This window comes from Eretmochelys imbricata, chromosome 1 (assembly GCF_965152235.1).
Source record: "Eretmochelys imbricata isolate rEreImb1 chromosome 1, rEreImb1.hap1, whole genome shotgun sequence".
Taxonomy (NCBI): domain Eukaryota; kingdom Metazoa; phylum Chordata; order Testudines; family Cheloniidae; genus Eretmochelys; species Eretmochelys imbricata.
Genome location: NC_135572.1, coordinates 9030729 through 9054967, shown reverse-complemented (window position 1 = coordinate 9054967; position 24239 = coordinate 9030729). Strand labels below are relative to the sequence as shown.

Genomic DNA, 24239 nt, shown 5'->3' with positions numbered 1-24239 from the left:
TGAGAGTCCCTGTGCATTAACTCACACACAGCTGGCTCCTGAGGTCTTTACTCAATTCTTACTCCAAGGGGAGTTTTGATTCTGTGGGGCCTGAGAACGTATGGGCCACAGCCTCATAATTTGGCCTTGTATTCTACATCTGCTAAAACCTTTCATTCTGAAGCATCCTGTGTGCCACTGAAATGCAGCCACCTCGGGGCTGGAGCCCATCAGCCAGGGGCAGAGAAAAGGGGACACTTTGGCCAGTGATATTGGAGCAAACTCATCCCCTGTGGCAAGGGCCCCAGCATGGTTAATGGTTTTGCAGAACGGAAAGGACCACAGACCTATTCTCTATCCCATCATACCCACGTTGCACTCGGTCTGTCGAGCAGGTGAGCTCCTCAGCAAGAGATGGGTACCTGTGAATTCTGAGCCAGACGTGTCTTCCCTGGGAATCCTCTGCAGACAGCCGTGTTCCACACCTCTCTCACCCCAGCATCTGCAGCAGCATCCCACGCCGAGAGCCGACCATAGGTGTGCACCATTTATAATCTAGCTGTGCACACTCCAAGGTGGGTTCACTCAGCCTCTAGGGGAGAAGCGGCATCTGGATGCAAATAGGCTGGAAACCATAGACACTCTAGCCAATGTATCTCTTTCAGTGTCTGTGCTTCTGTGTTCTTTATCCAGGTTTAGAAGTAAACAATAATTAAGGGACGTTCCCCAAGGGAGATGAGAACTCTTGGGCTCTCCACTGAGACAGAGAGGAATTGGCTGCTCTGTGTATTTGTGTATATTTAAAAAGTAGAGTTGATTCGGAAGGAAACTAGGGATAATGGGCAGCTCTCCAGAGGGTTTGATACCCTGTAAATGCCCAGTATTAATGGGTAGATAGTAGACAGAGAGATCTGGAGAAAGGTGACTATATGACGATAACAGGGTTTAAAAGAGAGCTGGATAAATTCATGGAGGTTAAGTCTATTTATGGCTATTAGCCAGGATGGGTAAGGAATGGTGTCCTTAGCCTCTGTTCGTCAGAGGGGGGTGATGGATGGCAGGAGAGAAGTCACTTGATCATTACCTGTTAGGGCACCTGGCATTGGCCACTGTCGATAGACAGGATACTGGGCTGGATGGACCTTTGGTCTGACCCAGTACAGCCATTCTTATGTTCTTATGTTCTTAAGGTAAGTGAGGAGAGATACGAACACTTTCTGCAGGCACACAGGGCTATCGCTAAGGCATCAGAAATCAGTAATTCTCATCAGTAACTGTCATCATACTGTGTAACACCTTTCATTGAAGGATCTTCAAAACACCAAGTAAAGGAAAGTCACTATCAACATATCGTCATTATACTGAAAGGTAAACTGAGGCAAAGGGAGACTGACTTGGTGAAGGTCACACAGAGAATGACAGACAGAACCCAGGACTCGTGACTTCCCTGCTCTAACCTTGATCTCTCCATTAGTAACTGAGTGCATGAGAAGAAGGAAATGGACTCATGGTCTAGCAGGGCTTGTTCTTTAGGTGGGTGTGACGGACTTGCCCAGGATGCAACCTGGAAAGGGGGTATCGCTGAGCCCTCTGGCATACCAACCTGGGCTCTCTTTCACACTCTGAGGATGTGACAATCTGCAATCCTCTCCAGGTTTGGATTCTCACAGCCAGACACAACTGCACCCAGCTGCAGTTACATGAATGTTTTCACGAGGCACTCATGAACCAACAATAGAGAGGCTAAAGCCAATTCCCCGCCTGCCCGCCCCCACCCCCAGAGTTCCCCAGGCTAGGAACCCAGAGCTGTACTGTCTTACCCTGATCAGAAGCCCAGAGACTGTAAGTTTATTACCCAGTCCACCCCTCCCTCAATGTGGAGAGGACAATACATTAGCCCCTGTTCCTGATCACATTTCCCTTTTGCATTTCACACAACACACTGTTTTAGATAAAAAAAAATATATAAAACCGAGCTATTAACTGCAGAAGGATAGATTTTAAGTGACTATAAGTAATAAGTGTACAGATCAAAGGAGATGACCTAAGAAATAAAGGAAAACGACTATCTGAGTTCTATAAACTTGACAGGATTTGAATCACGCAGTGTGTCACCCTGATGATACAAACAGTCCACCGTTCCTCCATGCACAGGCTAGAAATGCCTTCAGCCTGGGAGCAAATCCTCAGTTCTGTCCTTGTTCCTAAGATTTTTCCAGGTGTTGAGTTATGCAGGGGAGTGACGCCAAGCGATTTTCTTACTTCCACCTTTTATGGCTTCTGTCATTCAGCGGGACCTTCATTTTTCCAAGCAGAAGCCCCCAGCACAATTACCAGAAACGCTCAGGCACAAATGGAGTCCAGTGTCACATGAGCTGCTCATATGCCCTCACATGCTTTCAGAATTTTTGGCACAAAAATGAGACATGCATACAAATAGGGTAATCATATTCAGCAAATCATAACTTTTTCACTGATACCATTGATACCTGTTCCTTTGGGGGCACAGAATGTCACACCTCCCCCCTTAGTTTACTGCAGAAGTGTTAGTCACTGACTAGTTTGGCGGGAGTGTGCCCAAGGCCTTCTTAAGGTTTGGAACATACAATGCCCAAGCGTTGCAAACCTTGGAGAGTGATCCACATGTTTTTTTACAAAGTTCTGTGTGCCTTCTATTTGTCACTAGAAAGCCTGTCTTTGTAAATGTGCAGGATTGTCAACCATTGTGTTTTTCCAACTGGTGATAACTCAATGCAGATAGTCATCAATGCCATGAAGTGGTTTGCCTCAGTTTCCCCTTCCACACAGCAGACCAGGTTTATTATGGTTTCCCTGCCGTAACAAGCTTTGAGCCTGTTTAGAGGTGTTAGCTGAGAAGTAGTATTCCCATAGGGCTTCTTTTTTACTACATGTAGCAGGTTACAACTTTTGATAGGATTTACCATCAGTACCAAATTCTTTGTTATAAGATTTACCATTAGCAACAAACATTGGATGAGGCTTTCTTCCAGCAACTCACGGAAGTTACTAGATGGCAGGCCCTGGTTCTCATGGGAGACTTCAATCACCCTGATATCTGCTGGAAGAGCAATACAGCGGTGCACAGACAATCCAGGAAGTTTTTGGAAAATGTAGGGGACAATTTCCTGGTGCAGGTGCTGGAGGAACCAAGTAGGGGCAGAGCTCTTCTTGACCTGCTGCTCACAAACCAGGAAGAATTAGTAGGGGAAGAAAAAGTGGATGGGAACCTGGGAGGCAGTGACCATGAGATGGTCGAGTTCAGGATCCTGACACAGGGAAGAAAGGAGAGCCTGCAGAATACGGACCCTGGACTTCAGAAAAGCAGACTTTGACAACCTCAGGGAACTGATGGTCAGGATCCCCTGGGAGAATAACATGCGAGGGAAAGAAGTCCAGGAGAGCTGGCTGTATTTTAAAGAATCCTTACTGAGGTTACAGGGACAAACCATCCTGATGTGTAGAAAGAATAGTAAATATGGCAGGCGACCAGCTTGGCTTAACAGTGAAATCCTTGCTGGCCTTAAACACAAAAAAGAAGCTTACAAGAAGTGGAAGATTGGGCAAATGACCAGGGAAGAGTATAAAAATATTGCTCGGGGATGCAGGAGTGAAATCAGGAAGGCCAAATCACACCTGGAGTTGCAGCTCGCGAGAGATGTTAAGAGTAACAAGAAGGGTTTCTTCAGGTATGTTAGCAACAAGAAGAAAGTCAAGGAAAGTGTGGGCCCCTTACTGAATGAGGGAGGCAACCTAGTGACAGGGGATGTGGGAAAAGCTAACGTACTCAATGCTTTTTTTGCCTCTGTCTTCATGTACAAGGTCAGCTCCCAGACTACTACATTGGGCAGCACAGCATGGGGAGGAGGTGGCCAGCCCTCTGTGGAGAAAGAGGTGGTTCGGGACTATTTAGAAAAGCTGGACGAGCACAAGTCCATGGGGCCAGATGCGCTGCATCCGAGAGTGCTAAAGGACTTGGCGGATGTGATTGCAGAGCCACTGGCCATTATCTTTGAAAACTCATGGTGATCGGGGGAAGTCCCAGAGGACTGGAAAAAGGCTAGTGTAGTGCCCATCTTTAAAAAAGGGAAGAAGAAGGATCCTGGGAACTACAGGCCAGTCAGCCTCCCCTCAGTCCCTGGAAAAATCCTGGAGCAGGTCCTCAAGGAATCAATTCTGAAGCACTTAGAGGAGTGGAACGTGATCAGGAACAGTCAGCATGGATTCACCAAAGGCAAGTCATGCCTGATTAATCTAACTGCCTTCTATGATGAGATCACTGGCTCTGTGGATGAGGGGAAAGCAGTGGACGTGTTGTTCCTTGACTTTAGCAAAGCTTTTGACACTGTCTCCCACAGTATTCTTGCCAGCAAGTTAAAGAAATATGGGCTGGATGAATGGACTATAAGGTGGATAGAAAGTTGGCTAGATTGTCGGGCTCAACGGGTAGTAATCAATGGCTCCATGTCTAGTTGGCGGCCGGTATCAAGTGGAGTGCCCAAGGGTCAGTCCTGGGGCCGGTTTTGTACAATATCTTCATAAATGATCTGCAGAAAAGGACCTAGAGGTTACAGTGGACGAGAAGCTGGATATGAGTCAACAGTGTGCCCTTGTTGCCAAGAAGGCCAATGGCATTTTGGGATGTATAAGCAGGGGCATTGCCAGCAGATCGAGGGACGTGATTGTTCCCCTCTATTCGGCATTGGTGAGGTCTCATCTGGAGCACTGTGTCCAGTTTTGGGCCCCACACTACAAGAAGGATGTGGAAAAATTGGATAGCGTCCAGTGGAGGGCAACAAAAATGGTTAGGGGACTGGAACACATGACTTCTGAGGAGAGGCTGAGGGAACTGGGATTGTTTAGTCTGCGGAAGAGAAGAATGAGGGGGGATTTGATAGCTGCTTTCAACGACCTGAAAGGGGGTTCCAAAGAGGATGGCTCTAGACTGTTCTCAGTGCTGGCTGATGACAGAACAAGGAGTAATGGTCTCAAGTTGCAGTGGGGGAAGTTTAGGTTGGATATTAGGAAAAACTTTTTCACTAGGAGGGTGGTGAAACACTGGAATGCGTTGCCTAGGGAGGTGGTGGAATCTCCTTCCTTAGAAGTTTTTAAGGTCAGGCTTGACAAAGCCCTGGCTGGGATGATTTAATTGGAGATTGGTCCTGCTTTGAGCAGAGGGTTGGACTAGATGACCTCCTGAGGTCCCTTCCAACCCTGATATTCTATGATTCTATGATTGCATCATGAGATGTAACAATAACTCTGGATTTGGGTACCCGCCGTCCCCCTTTTCTCTATCCATGAGAGGTCAGTTGTGTGACTGCTCGTCTCCGGTAAGTCACTTACACAGTTCCCTCTCAATGCTGGAGCCACAGGTTGGGTACCTGGGAGCACAGATGCTGAATCAGCCATTCTGTCCTGGACATCGTCCCCCATGTGATCAGTGAGGAGACATTCCTGTACTCCCACTGTTCCTCCCCCATTTTCCTCCTCTGCGGCCCCCTCTAGGACACATACCCCTGTGCTCTCCAGAGTGGGAGCTATCCCCTGTTCGTGCGTGAAGGACTCACAGCTAACAGCCTGGACAGATGTCTCAGTGGCAGGCTCCAAACCCCTCTCCCTTTCTCAGGTGGCCTTGCCTCCTGCTGCTTTGTTAAAGGAACCCATAACCACCTCTTCAGTAGTTTCTATGATTCTATCAGTCTTCTCTGGGCTCCTGTAGTGGGGTGAGCACCCCACTCCGGCCCTGAAGGGGTTAAAACAGCCCTGGGAGAGGGCTGCTCTTGGGAGCCAATAGTAAAAGCAGCCCTGCAGAGGGCTGTGGCTGGAGAAAAGGAGTGAAAGCAGCAAACTCAGTTGATTGGGGAAGCAGCCACAGCTGTGGCCAGCTCAATCAGGGCCCAGCTGGCCCTTTAAAGAGGGCTGTGGGCCAGGAGCTGGGAGGAGATCCTCTCTTTCCAGCCTGGAGGGAGAAGGACCTGGCTACCTGAGAGAAAGGGTACCTGAGGCAGAGTAGAGCTGGGGAAAGGCAAAAGGAGCTGGAGAGCTCCAGCCTGGCAATTCCCCAGGCTGCAGGCCTTGAGCAAAGCCTATGGAGGTATTGGGGCTGCAGAGGGGCAGCCCAGGAAGAGGCAGAGGCAGCTGGTCCCAACCTCCTTGCCAGTGATGAGTGGCCTTTACAGACTGCAGTTTGCACCAGTGAGAGGGGGCTAGATGATGACTGGCAGTAGCCACTGAGGCAAAGTGGGGATAGAGGGTTGGGGGGTTCCCCTGGGAGGGGAAACCCAGAGTAAGGGGGTACTGCTGGAGGCAGAACCCTGACATTAAAGGGCACCGTGGTTCAGGAGGTACATGGGGCCTGAGGCAGGTGAGACACTGGCCAGAAAGAGGCGCTCCGAAGCTGCAAAGGGCTAATTCCCAGGACGACCATCACAATGTGCCGCACCAGTGAATCTTTCCTTCACTACAGCTCCCCTCTGGAACACATCTCCCTGTGCTCCCTAGCATTGGGTTTTCCCCTTGTTTAGCTTCAACATTGACATTTTTTCCCTAAGGCAACGCTGGCCTTAGCTATAGGGCAGGAGCTGGTCTCAACCACCCCCACCCCTGGAAACATGCAGCTTCCCTCTCTTGTAGAGGAATCAAGGAGACCTCTCATTCTTTGAGCAGTTCCTGGGACTTTCCCCTTTCCCTCTGAGGTCCCAACAGAAAGCACCTTCTTGCTGAAGGTGGACACTCTAACAGCCTGAGCTACATGAAAGAAATCATTGCCAATTAGCTTATCAATAGGATTATCGTCTCCTACCCCCACTGATAAAACAGCTTCCAAACCTTCGGTTTCTATGTGCACTTTAGCCAAAGGCAAAAGGATTTTGTAACAGCAAAATAATAAAAGTTCTGCCATCTGTGCTGTCAGTATGTCTCCTTGTTGCAGTATACCTCTCCTAACCACCGAAATTTCTGCCCCTGTATCTTCCCACCCAAGGTGTTCCCTGCTATTAATGCTGACAGCCTTTAAGTGCTTCATGCCTAGTTCAGCAGAGGCTAATTTTAGAAACCTTATGATAAATGACAGGTGCCCAAAGGGCTTCTGTGCTCAGAATCGCAGCATTCACATGGGCTATCCTGCTTTCTTTGAGCACAGGGCATTTATTCCTCAGGTGATCAGTGAAATTACAATGATAGCACCTCCTGGACTCTTCCGTTTTCACAGGAGATTAGGGTTGGGAATTAGAAGAATGGGGTAAAATGGGACCATACTTCCTATCAAGTGTAAACCCCTCTGTCTGTGGTTTATTCACAATAATTGCTTGTCTTCTCAAAATCATCAGCTACAGAAGCCGTCTCATCCACAGTTTTCACCTTTTTGTCCCATAGACACTGTTTCACATCATCTTTACCTGTGTTTAAAAAGTGTCCTGAGAAACAAGTTCAAACATTCCTTCAAAGCTTGTAACACCTGTGCCCCTTACCCACTTTCCCATCTAGCCCGGAGCAGTAGCCTGACCAGTGTAAGTTTATTTTCCACTACAATCGTCCCTCAATGTGGAGAGGACAATGCACCAGCCCCTGTTCCTTAGCAGATTTCCCTTTACACTTCAAACAACAACTATCTTAGATAAAAATATTAAAATGATTTATTTACTACAGAAAGTGATTATCACTAAGAAGTGTACAGCTCAAAGTAGATGACCTAAAAAATAAAGCAAAATCGCAATCTGAGTACTATAAACTAGACAGGGTTTGAGTCAAGCAGTATCTCACCCTGATGGCACAAACACCCTGATTGGACAATCTTCCATACACAGGCCAGGATTTCTCCTTTCCAGTCTGGGACCACCTCCCCAGTCAAAATCTTTTCCCTCCAGATGTGTCTTCTGGTGTTTTATTGTGGGGGGAGTGTGGCTAAGTGTTGATGTCACTTCCCTGTTTTATAGCTTCTGCCATGTTCAGGGAACTTCATTTTTCCAAACAAAGCCCCAAGCACTGTCAGTGGGAAAGTATAGGCACAAGATGGAGTCCAATGTCACATGACCTGGTCACATGTCCTTGTATCCTTCAATGAGTCATCACAGGGACCATTACCCACATTCTGGCCAGACATCTACAGGAAAGTCCACCAGGTGGGGAGAAGCTTCTTCCATGGCCCATTATGTGCTCACTGATGGGCCATCAACTTGAATAGTCCTCTCATAATGTGCTGGCTCAACTAGATGTAAGCTACCATGTGGGAGTTACCATTGGAACAAACACATTTGAAATACAGGTCATTGTAAATATTCTTATCTTCAGATACAAAAATGAGACATGCATACAAATAGGATAATCATATTCAGCAAACCATAGCTTTTCCACTAACACCCCACATGACATAGTTTGTACAAGATTTGTGGCAACTATATAACAGTGGTGAATATGGGGGTTCCAGGGTGTTGCTTTGGGGTACAGTGAGTTACAGCAACATATCTATCAAACTAGAGCTCTCTAAGGTCTAGTTTTGTGTTTTAATATAAGCCATACATCCATGTCCCAAGCCATGGTTCAGAGCAAAGGAAATTGAATGAGTGATTTTCCAGCTACCCATCACATGTGCAATATGTGACCCCCTGAAAATGTCTATCTCAATTTCATTGTTCAGCGAGTGTCTCCTGCACTTTCTGTTTGTCAGACCTCAGCCTCACACACATTGCTGGATAAACAGACAAGGAAGGAATTTGTGCCTTGGGGAAGTTTTTAACCTAAACTAGTAGAAATAAGCTTAGGGGGTCTTTCATGCAGGTCCCCACATCTGTACCCCAGAGTTCAGAGTGGGAAGGGAACCCTGACAAGGGCCCAGCACCATGTCACTAGCCAGCTCTGCATGGAGCTCGGTCTGAGAGCCAGAGCACCAGGAGAAAACTTGAGGTCCCTTTATGAGTAAAGGGCTGGAGCAGCCTATCCCAGATCTCTTGGGTCCTCACCCAGTAGATGTTGGGGTTTAGCATAGTGGGCAGCAGGAGGTACCTGTTGGCCATGAGAATGTGGAAATGCAGGGCCACATTGTGCCCAAACCAGTGCATGGGGAAGGAGAAGAGAGCTGGGATGTAAGAGTTTAAGATGACACGGAGGTGGGAGCCACAGGTCCCAAAACTCTTGAGCCAGGTGTCCTTTGTGGGGAGGCTTAAGATGGCCCTGAGGATCTGGGTATAGGACACAGCAATAAAAAACACATCCAGACAGATCACCAAGAATGCCAGAGAGAGGCTGTAGTAACTACTAGTGTGGATGTCAGCACAGGCCAGCTTCACCACAGAGATGTGCTCACCGTGTGTGTGGGCAATGATGATGGTTCTGCAATATGGCACCTCCTCACCAGGAAGGGAGTGGGCAGTAGGAGCATGGAGCCGCGAAGCACCATGGCCAGGCCAATTTTGGCCACCATGGGGTTTGTCAGGGTAGTACAATGTCTCAGGGGATCGCAGATGTCCACATAGCGATCAAAAGCCATGGCCATGAGGATCCGAGACTCCATCATAGAGAAGCTGAGAATGAAGTACAGCTGCAAGAGGCATGCACTGAATTTGATCTCCCTGGAATTGAACCAGAATATGCTCAAAATTTGGCATAGGATAGACATAGAAAGGACTAGGTCGGTGATGACCAGCATGCAGAGGAAATAATACATGGGCCCATGGAGGCTTGGCTCCCTCTTCACAATGAACAGGATGGCGAAGTTCCCCAAGATGGCTATGGCGTATATGGTGCAGAAGGGGATAGAGATCCAGATATGGGCTGAGTCCAGGCCAGGAATGCCCAGCAGGATGGAGGTGGAGGGCTTCGTGAAATTGGTTCAGTTGCCCTTCTCCTAGGACCCTCTTGTTGTAAATGACTTTCTGTGTTTTTTTAAGGGTTTTTGTCTCTATTTGCCACTGTTTTTGTTTCTTACAATAGAGGGTTGCTGCACCTCTATCTTTTTTGAGGGGTTCTCTTGCAGACCCGTGCAATAGTTCAGGACTAGATCTTTCAAACTGTCAAAGTTGATCTTTTCACAGTTTGCTACGTTCAGGGTAATACCTTTGACCTTCATACAAGCATTTCCTCCCGACAGTTTATACCCGTATGTTTTTGGGCCTGCCGACACAAACTCGGTGATGTGTTGATCTGGTGGGATCTCGCTCGTGAGGTCCCCTAAATAATCCCCCAGAGGGGGATTCCAGGCCCCCTCCCTTTTCACAAATATCACAGAGTCAGTGTCGTGGTACAGGCACCGCTCTTGCAATCCGTCTAGGAGGTTGTATAGTTCTAAGCGGGCATAAGCGGTGGTGAAACAGGCTATGAAAACATTGGTATTGCCAGAGATAGAATAACGGTCTTTTGCGTGCTTCTTTTGCGTGCTGTTTCATCATCGATAAACTCACAGGATGAAACCTCGTAGTTGGGGGAAAATAGGTACTGAAAGAGTTCGTCGGGGTCTCTCACGATGCTGGTATTGGGTAGGTTGGTTCTTTGGCCGAATTTACCCCACAGAGAATTTAAAAACAGTTTAGCAATTTGGTGTTTAGCGGGGTTTAGCCTGATCTCATGTCGGCGTAAAAGCACGCCTTCTTTCTGGTAGAAATCGTTAACATACTTATTTTGTTTGTCTTCGTCTGTGCACCAGCTGGGATACCCTGAAGCCTCTTGTTTCTGGCGGAGGTGTAATTTTATGTACTCCGAAAAGAGTTCATCAGATTTTTCATTAAAATGCCAGATTTCATAGATTTTAGCCACCATGTACCCCTTCGCTATGGCTGCGTTCAATTCCACAGTGCACCAAGTCCCCAGGATGGCCCTCTCCTCGTCAGTGTGGGTGCACATCTCCCGCTGCACGGTTTCCGCGCAGGTTCGGCATAGCGGGAACATAAGCTTGCCGCCCACTCTGACAGGTAACAATGGGAAAAAGAGGCCTCGTGGGGAGTACACTTTAACTTTTGCAATTCCAAAATAATTTGCAAGGGGTCATAGAATCATAGAATCATAAAATATCAGGGTTGGAAGGGACCTCAGGAGGTCATCTAGTCCAATCCCCTGCTCAAAAGCAGGACCAATCCCCAATTAAATCATCCCAGCCAGGGCTTTGTCAAGCCTGACCTTAAAAACTTCTAAGGAAGGAGATTCCACCACCTCCCTAGGCAACGCATTCCAGTGTTTCACCACCCTCCTAGTGAAAAAGTTTTTCCTAATATCCAACCTAAACCTCCCCCACTGCAACTTGACACCATTACTCCTTGTCCTGTCCTCTTCTACCACTGAGAATAGTCTAGAACCATCCTCTCTGGAACCACCTCTCAGGTAGTTGAAAGCAGCTATCAAATCCCCCCTCATTCTTCTCTTCTGCAGACTAAACAATCCCAGTTCCCTCAGCCTCTCCTCATAAGTCATGTGTTCCAGACCCCTAACCATTTTTGTTGCCCTTCGCTGGACTCTCTCCAATTTATCCACATCCTTCTTGTAGTGTGGGGCCCAAAACTGGACACAGTACTCCAGATGAGGCCTCACCAATGTCGAATAGAGGGGGACGATCACGTCCCTCGATCTGCTCGCTATGCCCCTACTTGTACATCCCAAAATGCCATTGGCCTTCTTGGCAACAAGGGCACACTGCTGACTCATATCCAGCTTCTCATCCACTGTCACCCCTAGGTCCTTTTCCGCAGAACTGCTGCCTAGCCATTCGGTCCCTAGTCTGTAGCGGTGCATTGGGTTCTTCCGTCCTAAGTGCAGGACCCTGCACTTATCCTTATTGAACCTCATCAGATTTCTTTTGGCCCAATCCTCCAATTTGTCTAGGTCCCTCTGTATCCTATCCCTGCCCTCCAGCGTTTCTACCACTCCTCCCAGTTTAGTATCATCTGCAAATTTGCTGAGAGTGCAATCCACACCATCCTCTAGATCATTTATGAAGATATTGAACAAAACCGGCCCCAGGACCGACCCCTGGGGCACTCCACTTGACACCGGCTGCCAACAAGACATGGATCCAAATTTGTCATAAACTATATCGGGGTGCCCGATAGGGTAGTCTTTGGTTTTGTTTACAAAAGGGTACAAGCTGGTAAAATCATAATAGTGGATTTCTTTGCCGGGCTTAGGTTTATAATATAGATGGATGGCATTCGTCCTCCCCCCAAAAAGAGCATCCCTAGGCATGAGAGACTGGGGTAACTGGGCTCGGTTTAAAAAGCTCGCAAGCTCCCTGTCTGTTTCTTTCATCACCACCCACTCGTGCTCCCAAAGAGTCCTCACTACAAAACCAAGCCATTTTAGATAGTCAGTCTTGAGCTGCGTCTTGTAGTTAAGAAATCCAAAAGTTGTACCCATCATAGGGTTTTGTACTTTTTCACAATGACAGGCGACACAGCCGTGAAAAAAACACCCATTAAACTCAAAGGCTGTGTGTACCCCGTCAATATTGGCATAACCATCTAAAAAGTAGGGGCCTACCTGTAGTTCCCCACCCTGTAAAGCGTGCTGTATTTGTATATTTTCTTTTTGAGAGATATACAACAGCCACTGGATAGGTGGGGTTGAATATCTCTTTTTCTGTCTGTGATAGTTGTCTGGAGGGAGAAGAGCTACCGTGTTAGGCTCCAAAAGCATAAACCTGTACATAGCCATGCAGACGGATGCCAGCGTTATGTACCGGAACGGATCTATACACAGTTTTATCTCGGTGAATTTACCGGGTTCTCTTTCTACTAGATCGACCTTCTCCGTCATATTCATAATTTCTTTTCTGTATAGGATACAAGCCTGTCTCAAAATTTTTACATCCTGCTGGCAGTAATACGCAAGCTCTTTCTGCAGGTCAAAAGTCTCAGAGCTGTGGTCTTGATACCAGTCGAGAAACTCTGCTTTTTCCCTGGGCATCATGCTTTCTACACCATAGTGCTCCACACCGGGCATAGACCCCACATAATTTTGATTTTCTAAAATGTTAAAAAAATGTGGAAAATACCCTTTGCAACCTTCAAACCCCATCGCCTGTGGGAGTTTGCTAAGCTTCATGGGCAAGAAGTTTAAAGAGTCTATAAAACGAATGCCAAGGGCCTTAACTTCCACACACATTAGTTTACTGCCCTGAGTGATCAGTTCTATGCACATCTTTTCCTTCAGTAACTGTCTAACGCAGAAATACGCATCATAACCTTTGGAATTGTGTGCTAGGAACGTGTAGTCCCGGAACTCTTTGCCAATAAAGGTCTTAACAAACATAGAAAGACATTCGTCACCCTTAAATTCCCAGGATTTTTCCGGCTTTAGGGACATCGCAAAAATATAATTGGGAGTGTGCAACCCAGTCTCCTGCATGCATTCAAAATCATAAAAAATATACTTTTCTGATGATTCGGGCTTTCTAAGGCTGTCCATAAAACAGAGGTGAACGTCTACATCTCCAACGATCAAACCCTGACACTGCTTACAGCGCCTCCCTTTACACCTGTGCCGCTTGTCCACGTACGCCTGACACTTATCGCACAAAGTTTTAGACAGGCATTCAACTTGGGTTTTTGACGCACAGTTGACATGTCTGTCTAAACACTCTTTGGACCGACAATACAGTTTACAGCTAGGACACCTCAGCTGCACACCCATGTTGTCAGAGCATGTTGCGCTCAAGCAGAGATTGCAACGATACCTGCAAGAGTGGTCGTGACTGTACACCGTGTGGCAAAACTCACAGTAACTTTTTGCTCCGAACAACTTTTTCACATCCAGAACCCCATAGTAATGTTCATTGTGCAACAGGATGAAATAAGTCTTAGGGTACACGGGGTCCCCCGTTTTAAAAAAACCCCAGCCACCTTTCACCGCATACAGCACCACCTGTATGTTAACTCCTAAATGCTGTTCAAACTTTGCTACATCACTGAGCAGAACCTTTTTTTGATCTGACCACCCCAGTTTCTCGTGCAACTTTCTCGCCTCTGCTAACAATTCTGCATCCGTAGGTTTATGACCGGCCATGACGGCCAAGAGCCCTCCCGCAAAACATAGATTGGTACCGGTGTAAGTCAGGTCTACTAAACATTGTCTCTTTTTATGACTAATCTGACTACTAAGGATAGAATTTAAAACTCTTTGAGCGCCCCCACCCCTATTTTTTACAACTGTCACAACGAGGCGCAACGTCCCATCGAGATGCAATTCTCTATTGCTCTGAAGCAGCTTTGAGGCCTGGTTTAAGAAATCCTCAGCGGACAGCTCATCCCTAGTTCTTCTGACTGAAAACAAAGGGTTAGTTAAACAACGGCTCTCTAAACGTAACTGTACGTAATCATCAGGGCCTACCCTACCATTAACGTCATCAAGAACTAGCTGTATCCCTCTGTGTATGGCTTCAACAGCCTGTTGAGCTGAATTTATTTGCTCAAGATGAACAAAACGAAACTCCTCACAATACACCGACCCCCCAAATCTGGGTAATTCACGTTGCCAACTTCTCACTCTCTCCATATACACCTCTGCATTTTCAGGGTTACTTGGGGGTTCCTCTACGGAACCATCAGTGGCATCTTCTACATCCGATACTAATTGAGAGTCAGACTCTCAGACGCCTCCGTGAGGGTCATTGGGAGTAGATGGGACTCCGTCTAGAGAGCACTCTGGGGAATTTTCTAAACCAGAGTCTGATTTCGCCTCCCCATTTTCAGACATACCAGTTTGAGAGCCTCTGGTAGGGGGCATCTCTTTTTGGGTTTTTTCCCTCATTACCTCTTTAGCCCTTTTTACATTTTTTACAGCGACCCTGGCCTGGAATTTTTTGGCAGCCATCTGTTTATCCCCCAAGCACCGTCCGCCCTTTTGTTTACACACGAGCTGATGTGTATAGTTTACACATCAGGTGATGTAGTTTACATCCAGGTAGTTTACATCCAGTCCCATTTACTTTGTGAATGGACTATTCAAGTTGATGGCCCATCAGTGAGCACAATGGGCCATGGGAGAAGCTTATCCCCACCAGATGGACTTTCCTGTAGATGCTGTAGCCAGAATATGGGTAATGGCCCCTGCTATAGCTCACTTAAGCATGCAAGGGCATGTGACCAGCTCACCGGACTCCATCTTGTGCTTGTACTTTCCCACTAACTGTGCATCTGGCAGAAGTTCCCTGCACCTGGCAGAAGCTATAAAAGGGGAAAGTGATGTCATCACTTGGCCTCACTCCCCACACAACTCAACACCTCAAAACACAGCTAGAGGGAAAATATTTTAACTGGGGAGTTGGTCCCAAGCTGGAAAGGAGAAATCCTGGCATATGTATAGAAGATTGGTGAACTGTTTGTACCATCAGGGTGAGATACTGCTTGATTCAAACACTGTCTAGTTTCTAAAAAAAAAAGGAGTCCTTGTGGCACCTTAGAGACTAACCAATTTATTTGAGCATGAGCTTTCGTGAGCTACAGCTCACTTCATCAGATGCATACCGTGGAAACTGCAGCAGACTTTATATATACACAGAGAATATGAAACAATACCTCCTCCCACCCCACTGTCCTGCTGGTAATAGCTTATCTAAAGTGAGCAACAGGTTAGGCCATTTCCAGCACAAATCCAGGTTTTCTCACCCTCCACCCCCACACACAAATTCACTCTCCTGCTGGTGATAGCCCATCCAAAGTGACAACTCTTTACACAATGTGCATGATAATGAAGTTAGGCCATTTCCTGCACAAATCCAGGTTCTCTCACTCCCTCACCCCCCTCCAAAAACCCACCCCCATACACACACAGACTCACTCTCCTGCTGGTAATAGCTCATCCAAACTGACCACTCTCCAAGTTTAAAACCAAGTTAAACCAGAACATCTGGGGAGGGGGTAGGAAAAAACAAGAGGAAATAGGCTACCTTGCATAATGACTTAGCCACTCCCAGTCTCTATTTAAGCCTAAATTAATAGTATCCAATTTGCAAATGAATTCCAATTCAGCAGTTTCTCGCTGGAGTCTGGATTTGAAGTTTCTTTGTTTTAAGATAGCGACCTTCATGTCTGTGATTGCGTGACCAGAGAGATTGAAGTGTTCTCCGACTGGTTTATGAATGTTATAATTCTTGACATCTGATTTGTGTCCATTTATTCTTTTACGTAGAGACTGTCCAGTTTGACCAATGTACATGGCAGAGGGGCATTGCTGGCACATGATGGCATAAATCACATTGGTGGATGTGCAGGTGAACGAGCCTCTGATAGTGTGGCTGATGTTATTAGGCCCTGTGATGGTGTCCCCTGAATAGATATGTGGGCACAATTGGCAACGGGCTTTGTTGCAAGGATAAGTTCCTGGGTTAGTGGTTCTGTTGTGTGGTATGTGGTTGTTGGTGAGTATTTGCTTCAGGTTGCGGGGCTGTCTGTAGGCAAGGACTGGCCTGTCGCCCAAGATTTGTGAGAGTGTTGGGTCATCCTTTAGGATAGGTTGTAGATCCTTAATAATGCGTTGGAGGGGTTTTAGTTGGGGGCTGAAGGTGACGGCTAGTGGAGTTCTGTTATTTTCTTTGTTAGGCCTGTCCTGTAGTAGGTAACTTCTGGGAACTCTTCTGGCTCTATCAATCTGTTTCTTTACTTCCGCAGGTGGGTATTGTAGTTGTAAGAAAGCTTGACAGAGATCTTGTAGGTGTTTGTCTCTGTCTGAGGGGTTGGAGCAAATGCGGTTGTATCGCAGAGCTTGGCTGTAGACGATGGATCGTGTGGTGTGGTCAGGGTGAAAGCTGGAGGCATGCAGGTAGGAATAGCGGTCAGTAGGTTTCCGGTATAGAGTGGTGTTTATGTGACCATTGTTTATTAGCACTGTAGTGTCCAGGAAGTGGATCTCTTGTGTGGACTGGACCAGGCTGAGGTTGGTGGTGGGATGGAAATTGTTGAAATCATGGTGGAATTCTTCAAGGGCTTCTTTTCCATGGGTCCAGAGGATGAAGATGTCATCAATATAGCGCAAGTAGAGTAGGGGCTTTAGGGGACGAGAGCTGAGGAAGCGTTGTTCTAAATCAGCCATAAAAATGTTGGCATACTGTGGGGCCATGCGGGTACCCATAGCAGTGCCGCTGATCTGAAGGTATACATTGTCCCCAAATGTGAAATAGTTATGGGTAAGGACAAAGTCACAAAGTTCAGCCACCAGGTTAGCCGTGACATTATCGGGGATAGTGTTCCTGACGGCTTGTAGTCCATCTTTGTGTGGAATGTTGGTGTAGAGGGCTTCTACATCCATAGTGGCCAGGATGGTGTTATCAGGAAGATCACCGATGGATTGAAGTTTCCTCAGGAAGTCAGTGGTGTCTCGAAGGTAGCTGGGAGTGCTGGTAGCATAGGGCCTGAGGAGGGAGTCTACATAGCCAGACAATCCTGCTGTCAGGGTGCCAATGCCTGAGATGATGGGGTGCCCAGGATTTCCAGGTTTATGGATCTTGGGTAGTAGATAGAATATCCCAGGTCGGGGTTCCAGGGGTGTGTCTGTGCGGATTTGATCTTGTGCTTTTTCAGGAAGTTTCTTGAGCAAATGCTGTAGCTGCTTTTGGTAACTCTCAGTGGGATCATAGGGTAATGGCTTGTAGAAGCTCGTGTTGGAGAGCTGCCGAGCAGCCTCTTGTTCATATTCCGACCTATTCATGATGACAACAGCACCTCCTTTGTCAGCCTTTTTGATTATGATGTCAGAGTTGTTTCTGAGGCTGTGGATGGCATTGCCTTCCGCATGGCTGAGGTTATGGGGCAAGTGATGCTGCTTTTCCACAATTTCAGCCCGTGCACGTCGGCGGAAGCACTCTATGTAGAAGTCCAGTCTGCTGTTTCGACCTTCAGGAGGAGTCCACCTAGAATCCTTCTTTCTGTAGTGTTGGTAGGGAGACCTCTGTGGATTAGTATGTTGTTCAGAGGTATTTTGGAAATATTCCTTGAGTCGGAGACGTCGAAAATAGGATTCTAGGTCACCACAGAACTGTATCATGTTCGTGGGGGTGGAGGGGCAGAAGGAGAGGCCCCGAGATAGAACAGCTGCTTCTGCTGGGCTGAGAGTATAGTTGGATAGGTTAACAATATTGCTAGGTGGGTTGAGGGAACCATTGCTGTGGCCCCTTGTAGCATGTAGTAGTTTAGAAAGTTTAGTGTCCTTTTTCTTTTGTAGAGAAGCAAAGTGTGCGTTGTAAATGGCTTGTCTAGTTTTAGTAAAATCCAGCCACGAGGAAGTTTGTGTGGAAGGTTTGTTTTTTATGAGAGTATCCATTTTTGAGAGCTCATTCTTAATCTTTCCCTGTTTGCTGTAGAGGATGTTGATCAGGTGATTCCGCAGTTTCTTTGAGAGCGTGTGGCACAAGCTGTCAGCATAGTCTGTGTGGTATGTAGTGGGGTGGGAGGAGGTATTGTTTCATATTCTCTGTGTATATATAAAGTCTGCTGCAGTTTCCACGGTATGCATCTGATGAAGTGAGCTGTAGCTCACGACAGCTCATGCTCAAATAAATTGGTTAGTCTCTAAGGTGCCACAAGTACTCCTTTTCTTTTTGCGAATACAGACTAACACGGCTGTTACTCTGAAACCTGTCTAGTTTCTAGAACTCAGATTGGGATTTTCCTTTATTTCTTTGGTAATCTACTTTGATCTGTACACTTATTAGTTAAAATCACTTAAAATCTATATTTCTGTAGTTAATAAATTGGTTTTATGTTTTTTACCTAAAACAGTGTGTTGTTTGAAATGCAAAAGGGAAATCTGCTCAAGAAGAGGGGCTGGTGCATTGTCCTCTCCACACTGAGACTGGGTGGACTGCATAATAAACTTACATTGGTCAGGCTTCTGACCAAGGCAAGACGGTACCGCTCTGAGGTCCTAAGCTGGGGAGCTGGGGGGAACTGGTTGGAGCCTCTCTATTGTTGGTTCATGAATGGCTGGTGAAAGCATTCATGTAATTCAGCTGGGTGTGTCCCTGCCTGTGAATGTTTGTGTGAGTGGAGGAGTTGGAGGGGTCTGTAGCTTGTCACATAATCACAGTGTGAAAGGGGACTCAGATTAGTGTGCAAGAGGGCTCAGTGGTACCCCAATTCTGTGTTGTACTCCGGGGAAGACTGGCACAGTGAGCAGGTTGAAATGCAACCCTTGTTCTGAGTGAGATTTGCACTTCATACACTGGTGTAGAAATTTTAAGTGAGATTCTGAGTGGGATAGTTGGAGATCAGTCAAAGAGGTGACCAGTTTGTTATTTTCTGTTTGCTTATTTTGGGAAATGGAAGTAGGAACAGAAAAGCAGCAAGATGAGCGAAAACTGAGAAATGATTGTGAAATTGGAGCTATTCAGATTGCAGGCAGTAGAAAAAGAAAAAGAACATAGGAGAATTTTGCAGCTAAAGCCGGCAGAGGCTGCCAGAGAGGAGACTGAACACAGAAAGGCTATGGAACTAAAACAACAAGAAAGTGAGAAGAAAGAGAGAGAGAGCAGAATTACCAATTGGACTTGCTGGAAAAGCTGAACTAGAACCTTTCCACTCCACTGATTCCCACCTCTCCAAAAATCCTCAAATGGGAACAACTGTGTCCTGCATACAACGAGGCAGGGGATATTGGTGAATATCTTTGAGAGTCTCTGTGTGATACATAAGATTCCTGATGCCCAGAAGATGCCCACTTTAGTTGCTAATTTATCTGGTAAAGCTCTGGATATAGTCAATAAAATGCCAACTGGTGATGCTTTAGATTATTGTAAATTCAAAGAAATGGTTTTGAAACAATTTCAGATTTTCCCCTGAAAGATATAGAGTGAAATTTAGGAATCTTAAGGGGGTGCTGGTATGCAACATGGAATATGTTTAAAAAATTAAAGATATTATGGGAAAGTGGGTAAGGGGCACAGCTGTTACAAGATTTGAAGGAATGTTTGACCTAGCTGGTTGGTTAGGAGCACTTCTTAAACACAGGTAAAGATGATGTGAAACAGTGTCTATGGGACAAAAAGGTGAAAACTGTGGATGAGATGGCTTCTCTAGCTGATGACTTTGAACAGACACAAGCATCTATTGTGAATAAACTACAGATGGAGGGTTTACACTTGGTGGGAAGCATGGTCCCATTTTACCCCATTCTTCTAATCTCCAACCCGAATCTCCTGTGAAAATGGAAGAGTCCAGGAGGTGCTATCATTGTAATTCCACTGATCACCTGAGGAATAAATGCCCTGTACTCAAAGAAAGCAGGCAGCAGGTAGCCCAGGTGAATGCTGCTATTCAGAGCACAGAAGCCCCTCAGGCACTGTCACTTATCATACTAGGTTTGTAAAATTAGCCTTTGTACAACTAGGCATGAAGCACTGAATGGCAGGGAACATCATGGGTGGGAAGATACAGGGGCAGAAATTTTGGTAGTTAGGAGGAGTATAGTACAACAAGGTGACATACTGACAGGACAGATGGCAGGGCTTTTATTGTTTGATGGTTACAAAATCCTTGTGCCTTTGGCTAAAGTGCACATCGAAACCAAATGTTTGGAAGCTGTATTATCAGTGGGGGTAGTAGACGATACCCCTATTGATATGCTAATTGGCAATGATTTCTTCCATGTAGCTCAGGCTGTTAAAGTGTCCGCACGCAGCAAGAAGGAGCGTTCTGCTGGGACTTCAGAGGAAAAGGGGAAAGTCCCAGGAACTGCTGAAAGAAAGAGACAGAGTCTCCTTGATTCCTCTGCAGGAGGAGGAAGCTGCATGTTTCCAGGGGTGGGGGTGGTTGAGACCAGCTCCTGCCCTTCAGCTGAAGGTAGCGGTGCCTCAGGGAGAAAAAAGTCCATGGTGCTGCCAAACACGGGCCAAACCAAATCTAAGGGAGCATAGGAAGATGTGTTCCAGAGGGTAGCCTAGAGGAGGGAGATAGAATCATAGAAACCACTGAGGAGGTGGGTGTGGGTTCCTTTAACACTGCAGCAGGAGGCAACACCACCTCAGGAAGAAAGGGGTGTGTGGAGCCTGCCACTGAGACAACTGTCCAGGCTGCTAGCTGTGAGCCCTTCACAGCTGACCAGGGGATAGTTCCCACTCTAAAGAGCATAGTGGTAGGTGTCCTAGAGGGGGCCATGAGGAGGAAACTGGGGGAGGAATAGTGGGAGAACAGGAATGTCTGCTCACTGATCACATGGGGGAGGATGCTCAGGACAGAATGGATGATTCAGCATTTGTGCACCCAGGCACCCAACCTGTGGCTCAGGCTTCGAGAGGGAACAGTGTAACTGACCTGCCGGACGGGAGCCATCACACAACTTACCTCTCGGGGATAGAGAGAGGGGTGACGCAGGGTATTCCAATCCAGGTCACAATTTTTCAGGACTTTGTTCCTGACGTGGTTGTGAAAACTAACTCTCTCTCTTGAAGACAGGATGCAGGTCCAACTGAATCGATGGTTGTCTGTGGAAATGCTAATGACCCAACTGACAGAGGGGAGGAGGAAATTCCCAGGGTTGGGAAAACACAGAAAGCAGCTGTGAAGAGACACACCTCTTAGCCCAGAGAGCACAGATCACAACCCTCTAGGAAAGGGGGAGGGGAAGGACCCAGTGCTGGGAGTGGGGATCACAGGGAAAGTGCAAGGTGTGTGTGTGTGGGGGGGTGGATTATTTTCATGGGCATAACCCTGGGGTTGGGACCTAGCTCTGCAGAGGGCTGGCCAACATATAAATCCCTCTTACTTCCTTAACTCATCAGACCCTGGCATACCAAGACCCCAAAGATTGCCTGAAATTGAGATCCCTCCTGAAGGGGGGTGATGTTATTGATGTGAACTGTGATCATATAGATCATAGTTGCAAGCAAGGTCCTATAGTGGCACCAAATCTTGTACAAAGTAGGTTGAGTAAGGTTTCTATAAAAAGGCTGTAATTAGCTGGTTATGATTATGCTGTCTGTATGTGTGTATCATTTTTGTATTTGAAGTTACGAATATTGGCTATATACTTATATCTCAATGTGTTTGATTCTAAGTAGCATCCGTGAAGCATTTGGTCAGCTTCTCAAGAAAGGACTATTCTGAGTAAGTGCCCAATGAAGAAACACTTAACTGACAAGGGAGCTTGGGAGACTCCAATCCACATCTGAGGAGCCTTCCTGGGAACGTTCAAGATAGCATGTGAGCAATGGCTGCCGCCTGCAAACTGAGTCATGCATGGACATGTGACTTGCCCATGTGACTCCAAGCTCCACCTTTCTGCTGTGATTTTCCACAGTAAGAAGAAAGGGGTATCCTTCCACATGCAGAGGATATGAAAAGCCCTGGAATCCCCTCCATTTTGTCTTCAATCCTGCTTCTGCCCTCTGGAGGAACTGTGCTTGAAACTGAAGCTCTGAACAAAGGACTGAACAACCCATCCAGGATGGGATCTTTGTACTCCAGAGACTTCATTGGTTTAAATCAGCCGTAGTCCCATCAAGCCTGAAACAAGCCTGAACTTTAATAACACACACATAGCACAATTTCATAACTTCACATACAATGATCGCATGTACAGCCCAAGGAGATATCAATGTTTAGTGACAGGGGGAGGAGAGGAAAGAGTTGCAGGAGGGGCCTTGAGGGGAAGAGGTAGAGCAGGGGTGGAGCCTGGGGGAAGAGGCAGCGTAGAGCGGTGAGGCCTTAGGCTTCCAGTTACCAGCAATTAGAAAAGTGGCAACCCTATGAGTTGCACATAGACAGATTCCCCAGTTTGTCACGCTGACACAGCACAGTAAGGTGAGGAAAGGATTTAATATCTCTTTGACTGGCCAGTCAGTGATTCAGGGAGGAGGGCCCAGCACTATATCACCAGCTACCTCTGAATGGAGTGTGGTCTGAGAACCAGAGCATCAGGAGAAAACTTTAGGTCCCTTTCTGAGTAAAGAGCTGGAGCAGCCTATCCCGGATCTCCTGAGTCTTCGCCCCATAGATGATGGGGTTTAGCATGGGGGGCACCAGGAGGTACATGTTGGACATGAGAACCTGGAAATGCAGGGCCACATTGTGCCCAAACCGTTGCGTGAGGGCAGAGAAGAGATGTGGGGTGTAAGAGGCTAAGATGACACAGAGGTGGGAGCCGCAGGTCCCAAAAGTCTTGAGGCGGGCATCCTTTGTTGGGAGGCTGAAGATGGCCCTGAGGATCTGGATATAGGACACAGCGATACAAAACACATCCACACCAGTCACCAAGAATGCCACAGAGAGGCTGTAGTAACTACTGATGCGGATATCTGCGCAGGCCAGCTTCACCACAGCTATGTGCTTGCAGAATGTGTAGGGAATGATGTTGGTTCTGCAATATGGCCACTTCCTCACCAGGAAGGGGTAGGGCAATACGAGCATGATGCCACGCAGCACCGTGGCCAGGCCAATTTTGGCCACCACAGGGTTTGTCAGGGTGGTGGAATGTCTCAGGGGATCGCAGATGGCCACATAGCGATCAAAAGCCATGGCCACGAGGATCCCAGACTGTATCACAGAAAAGCTGAGAATGAAGTACATCTGGGTGAGGCAGGCACTGAAATTGATCTCCCTGGAATTGAACCAGAAGATGCTCAGCATTTTGGGTAGGACGGCCGTAGACGGGACCAGGTCAGTGATGACCAGCATGCAGAGGAAATAGTACAAGGGTCCATGGAGGCTGGGCTCCCTCTTCACGATGAACAGGATGGTGAAGCTCCCCAGGATGGCTATGGCGTACATGGCACAGAAGGGGATGGAGATCCAGACATGGGCTGCCTCCAGGCCAGGAATGCCCAGCAGGATGAAGGTGGAGGGGTTGTTGAAGTCAGTTGAGTTGGAATCTGACATGGAGTAGGAGAGAAAGTGTCCAACACTGAGGCAGAATGGTGTTTCCTGCATGTACCGTATGTTCCCCTGACTTCCTGTATGAACCCAGGCTGTAGGGCGATAGTCACAGGACAAATACCTGGATGGAGAGACAGTGTTAATATGAGACACTTCATGCACTACTGGAGGCTGTTCTCATTGATGAAGCAGGTTGGTCGCTCCACACACACTGAAAAATGACATTTTCATTATTCAGATAAATGAATTATGAACAACTGACCCTAATAATGCCAATTCCATATTTTATGGTGCTCCCTGTGTCAACAATTCCTACACATCGTGGTGTGGGAAATCTTTATAGGCACCAACAGGAAACACGAGTGGATACTGGTTTTCCCTGATTGTTCCTTAGGCCCTGTCTACACTGTCACCTTTTTTCGCCAAAAGGCAGCATTTGGTGAAGAAATAGTGGAGGTG

The 24239-nt window shown here is 47.0% G+C and overlaps 1 protein-coding gene and 1 pseudogene across 1 annotated transcript; both read right to left on the bottom strand.

The window, feature by feature from the left end:
• Positions 1–7660: 7660 nt before the first annotated feature.
• On the bottom strand, positions 7661–10833 carry LOC144259704 (olfactory receptor 52P1-like; annotated as a pseudogene).
• A 12002-nt stretch (positions 10834–22835) lies between these two features.
• Positions 22836–23834, bottom strand: LOC144279748 (olfactory receptor 52P1-like). The gene has a single exon (XM_077841376.1). It carries the CDS (start codon positions 23832–23834, stop codon positions 22836–22838), a length of 999 nt encoding a protein of 332 aa, XP_077697502.1.
• Between the last annotated feature and the right edge of the window lie 405 nt (positions 23835–24239).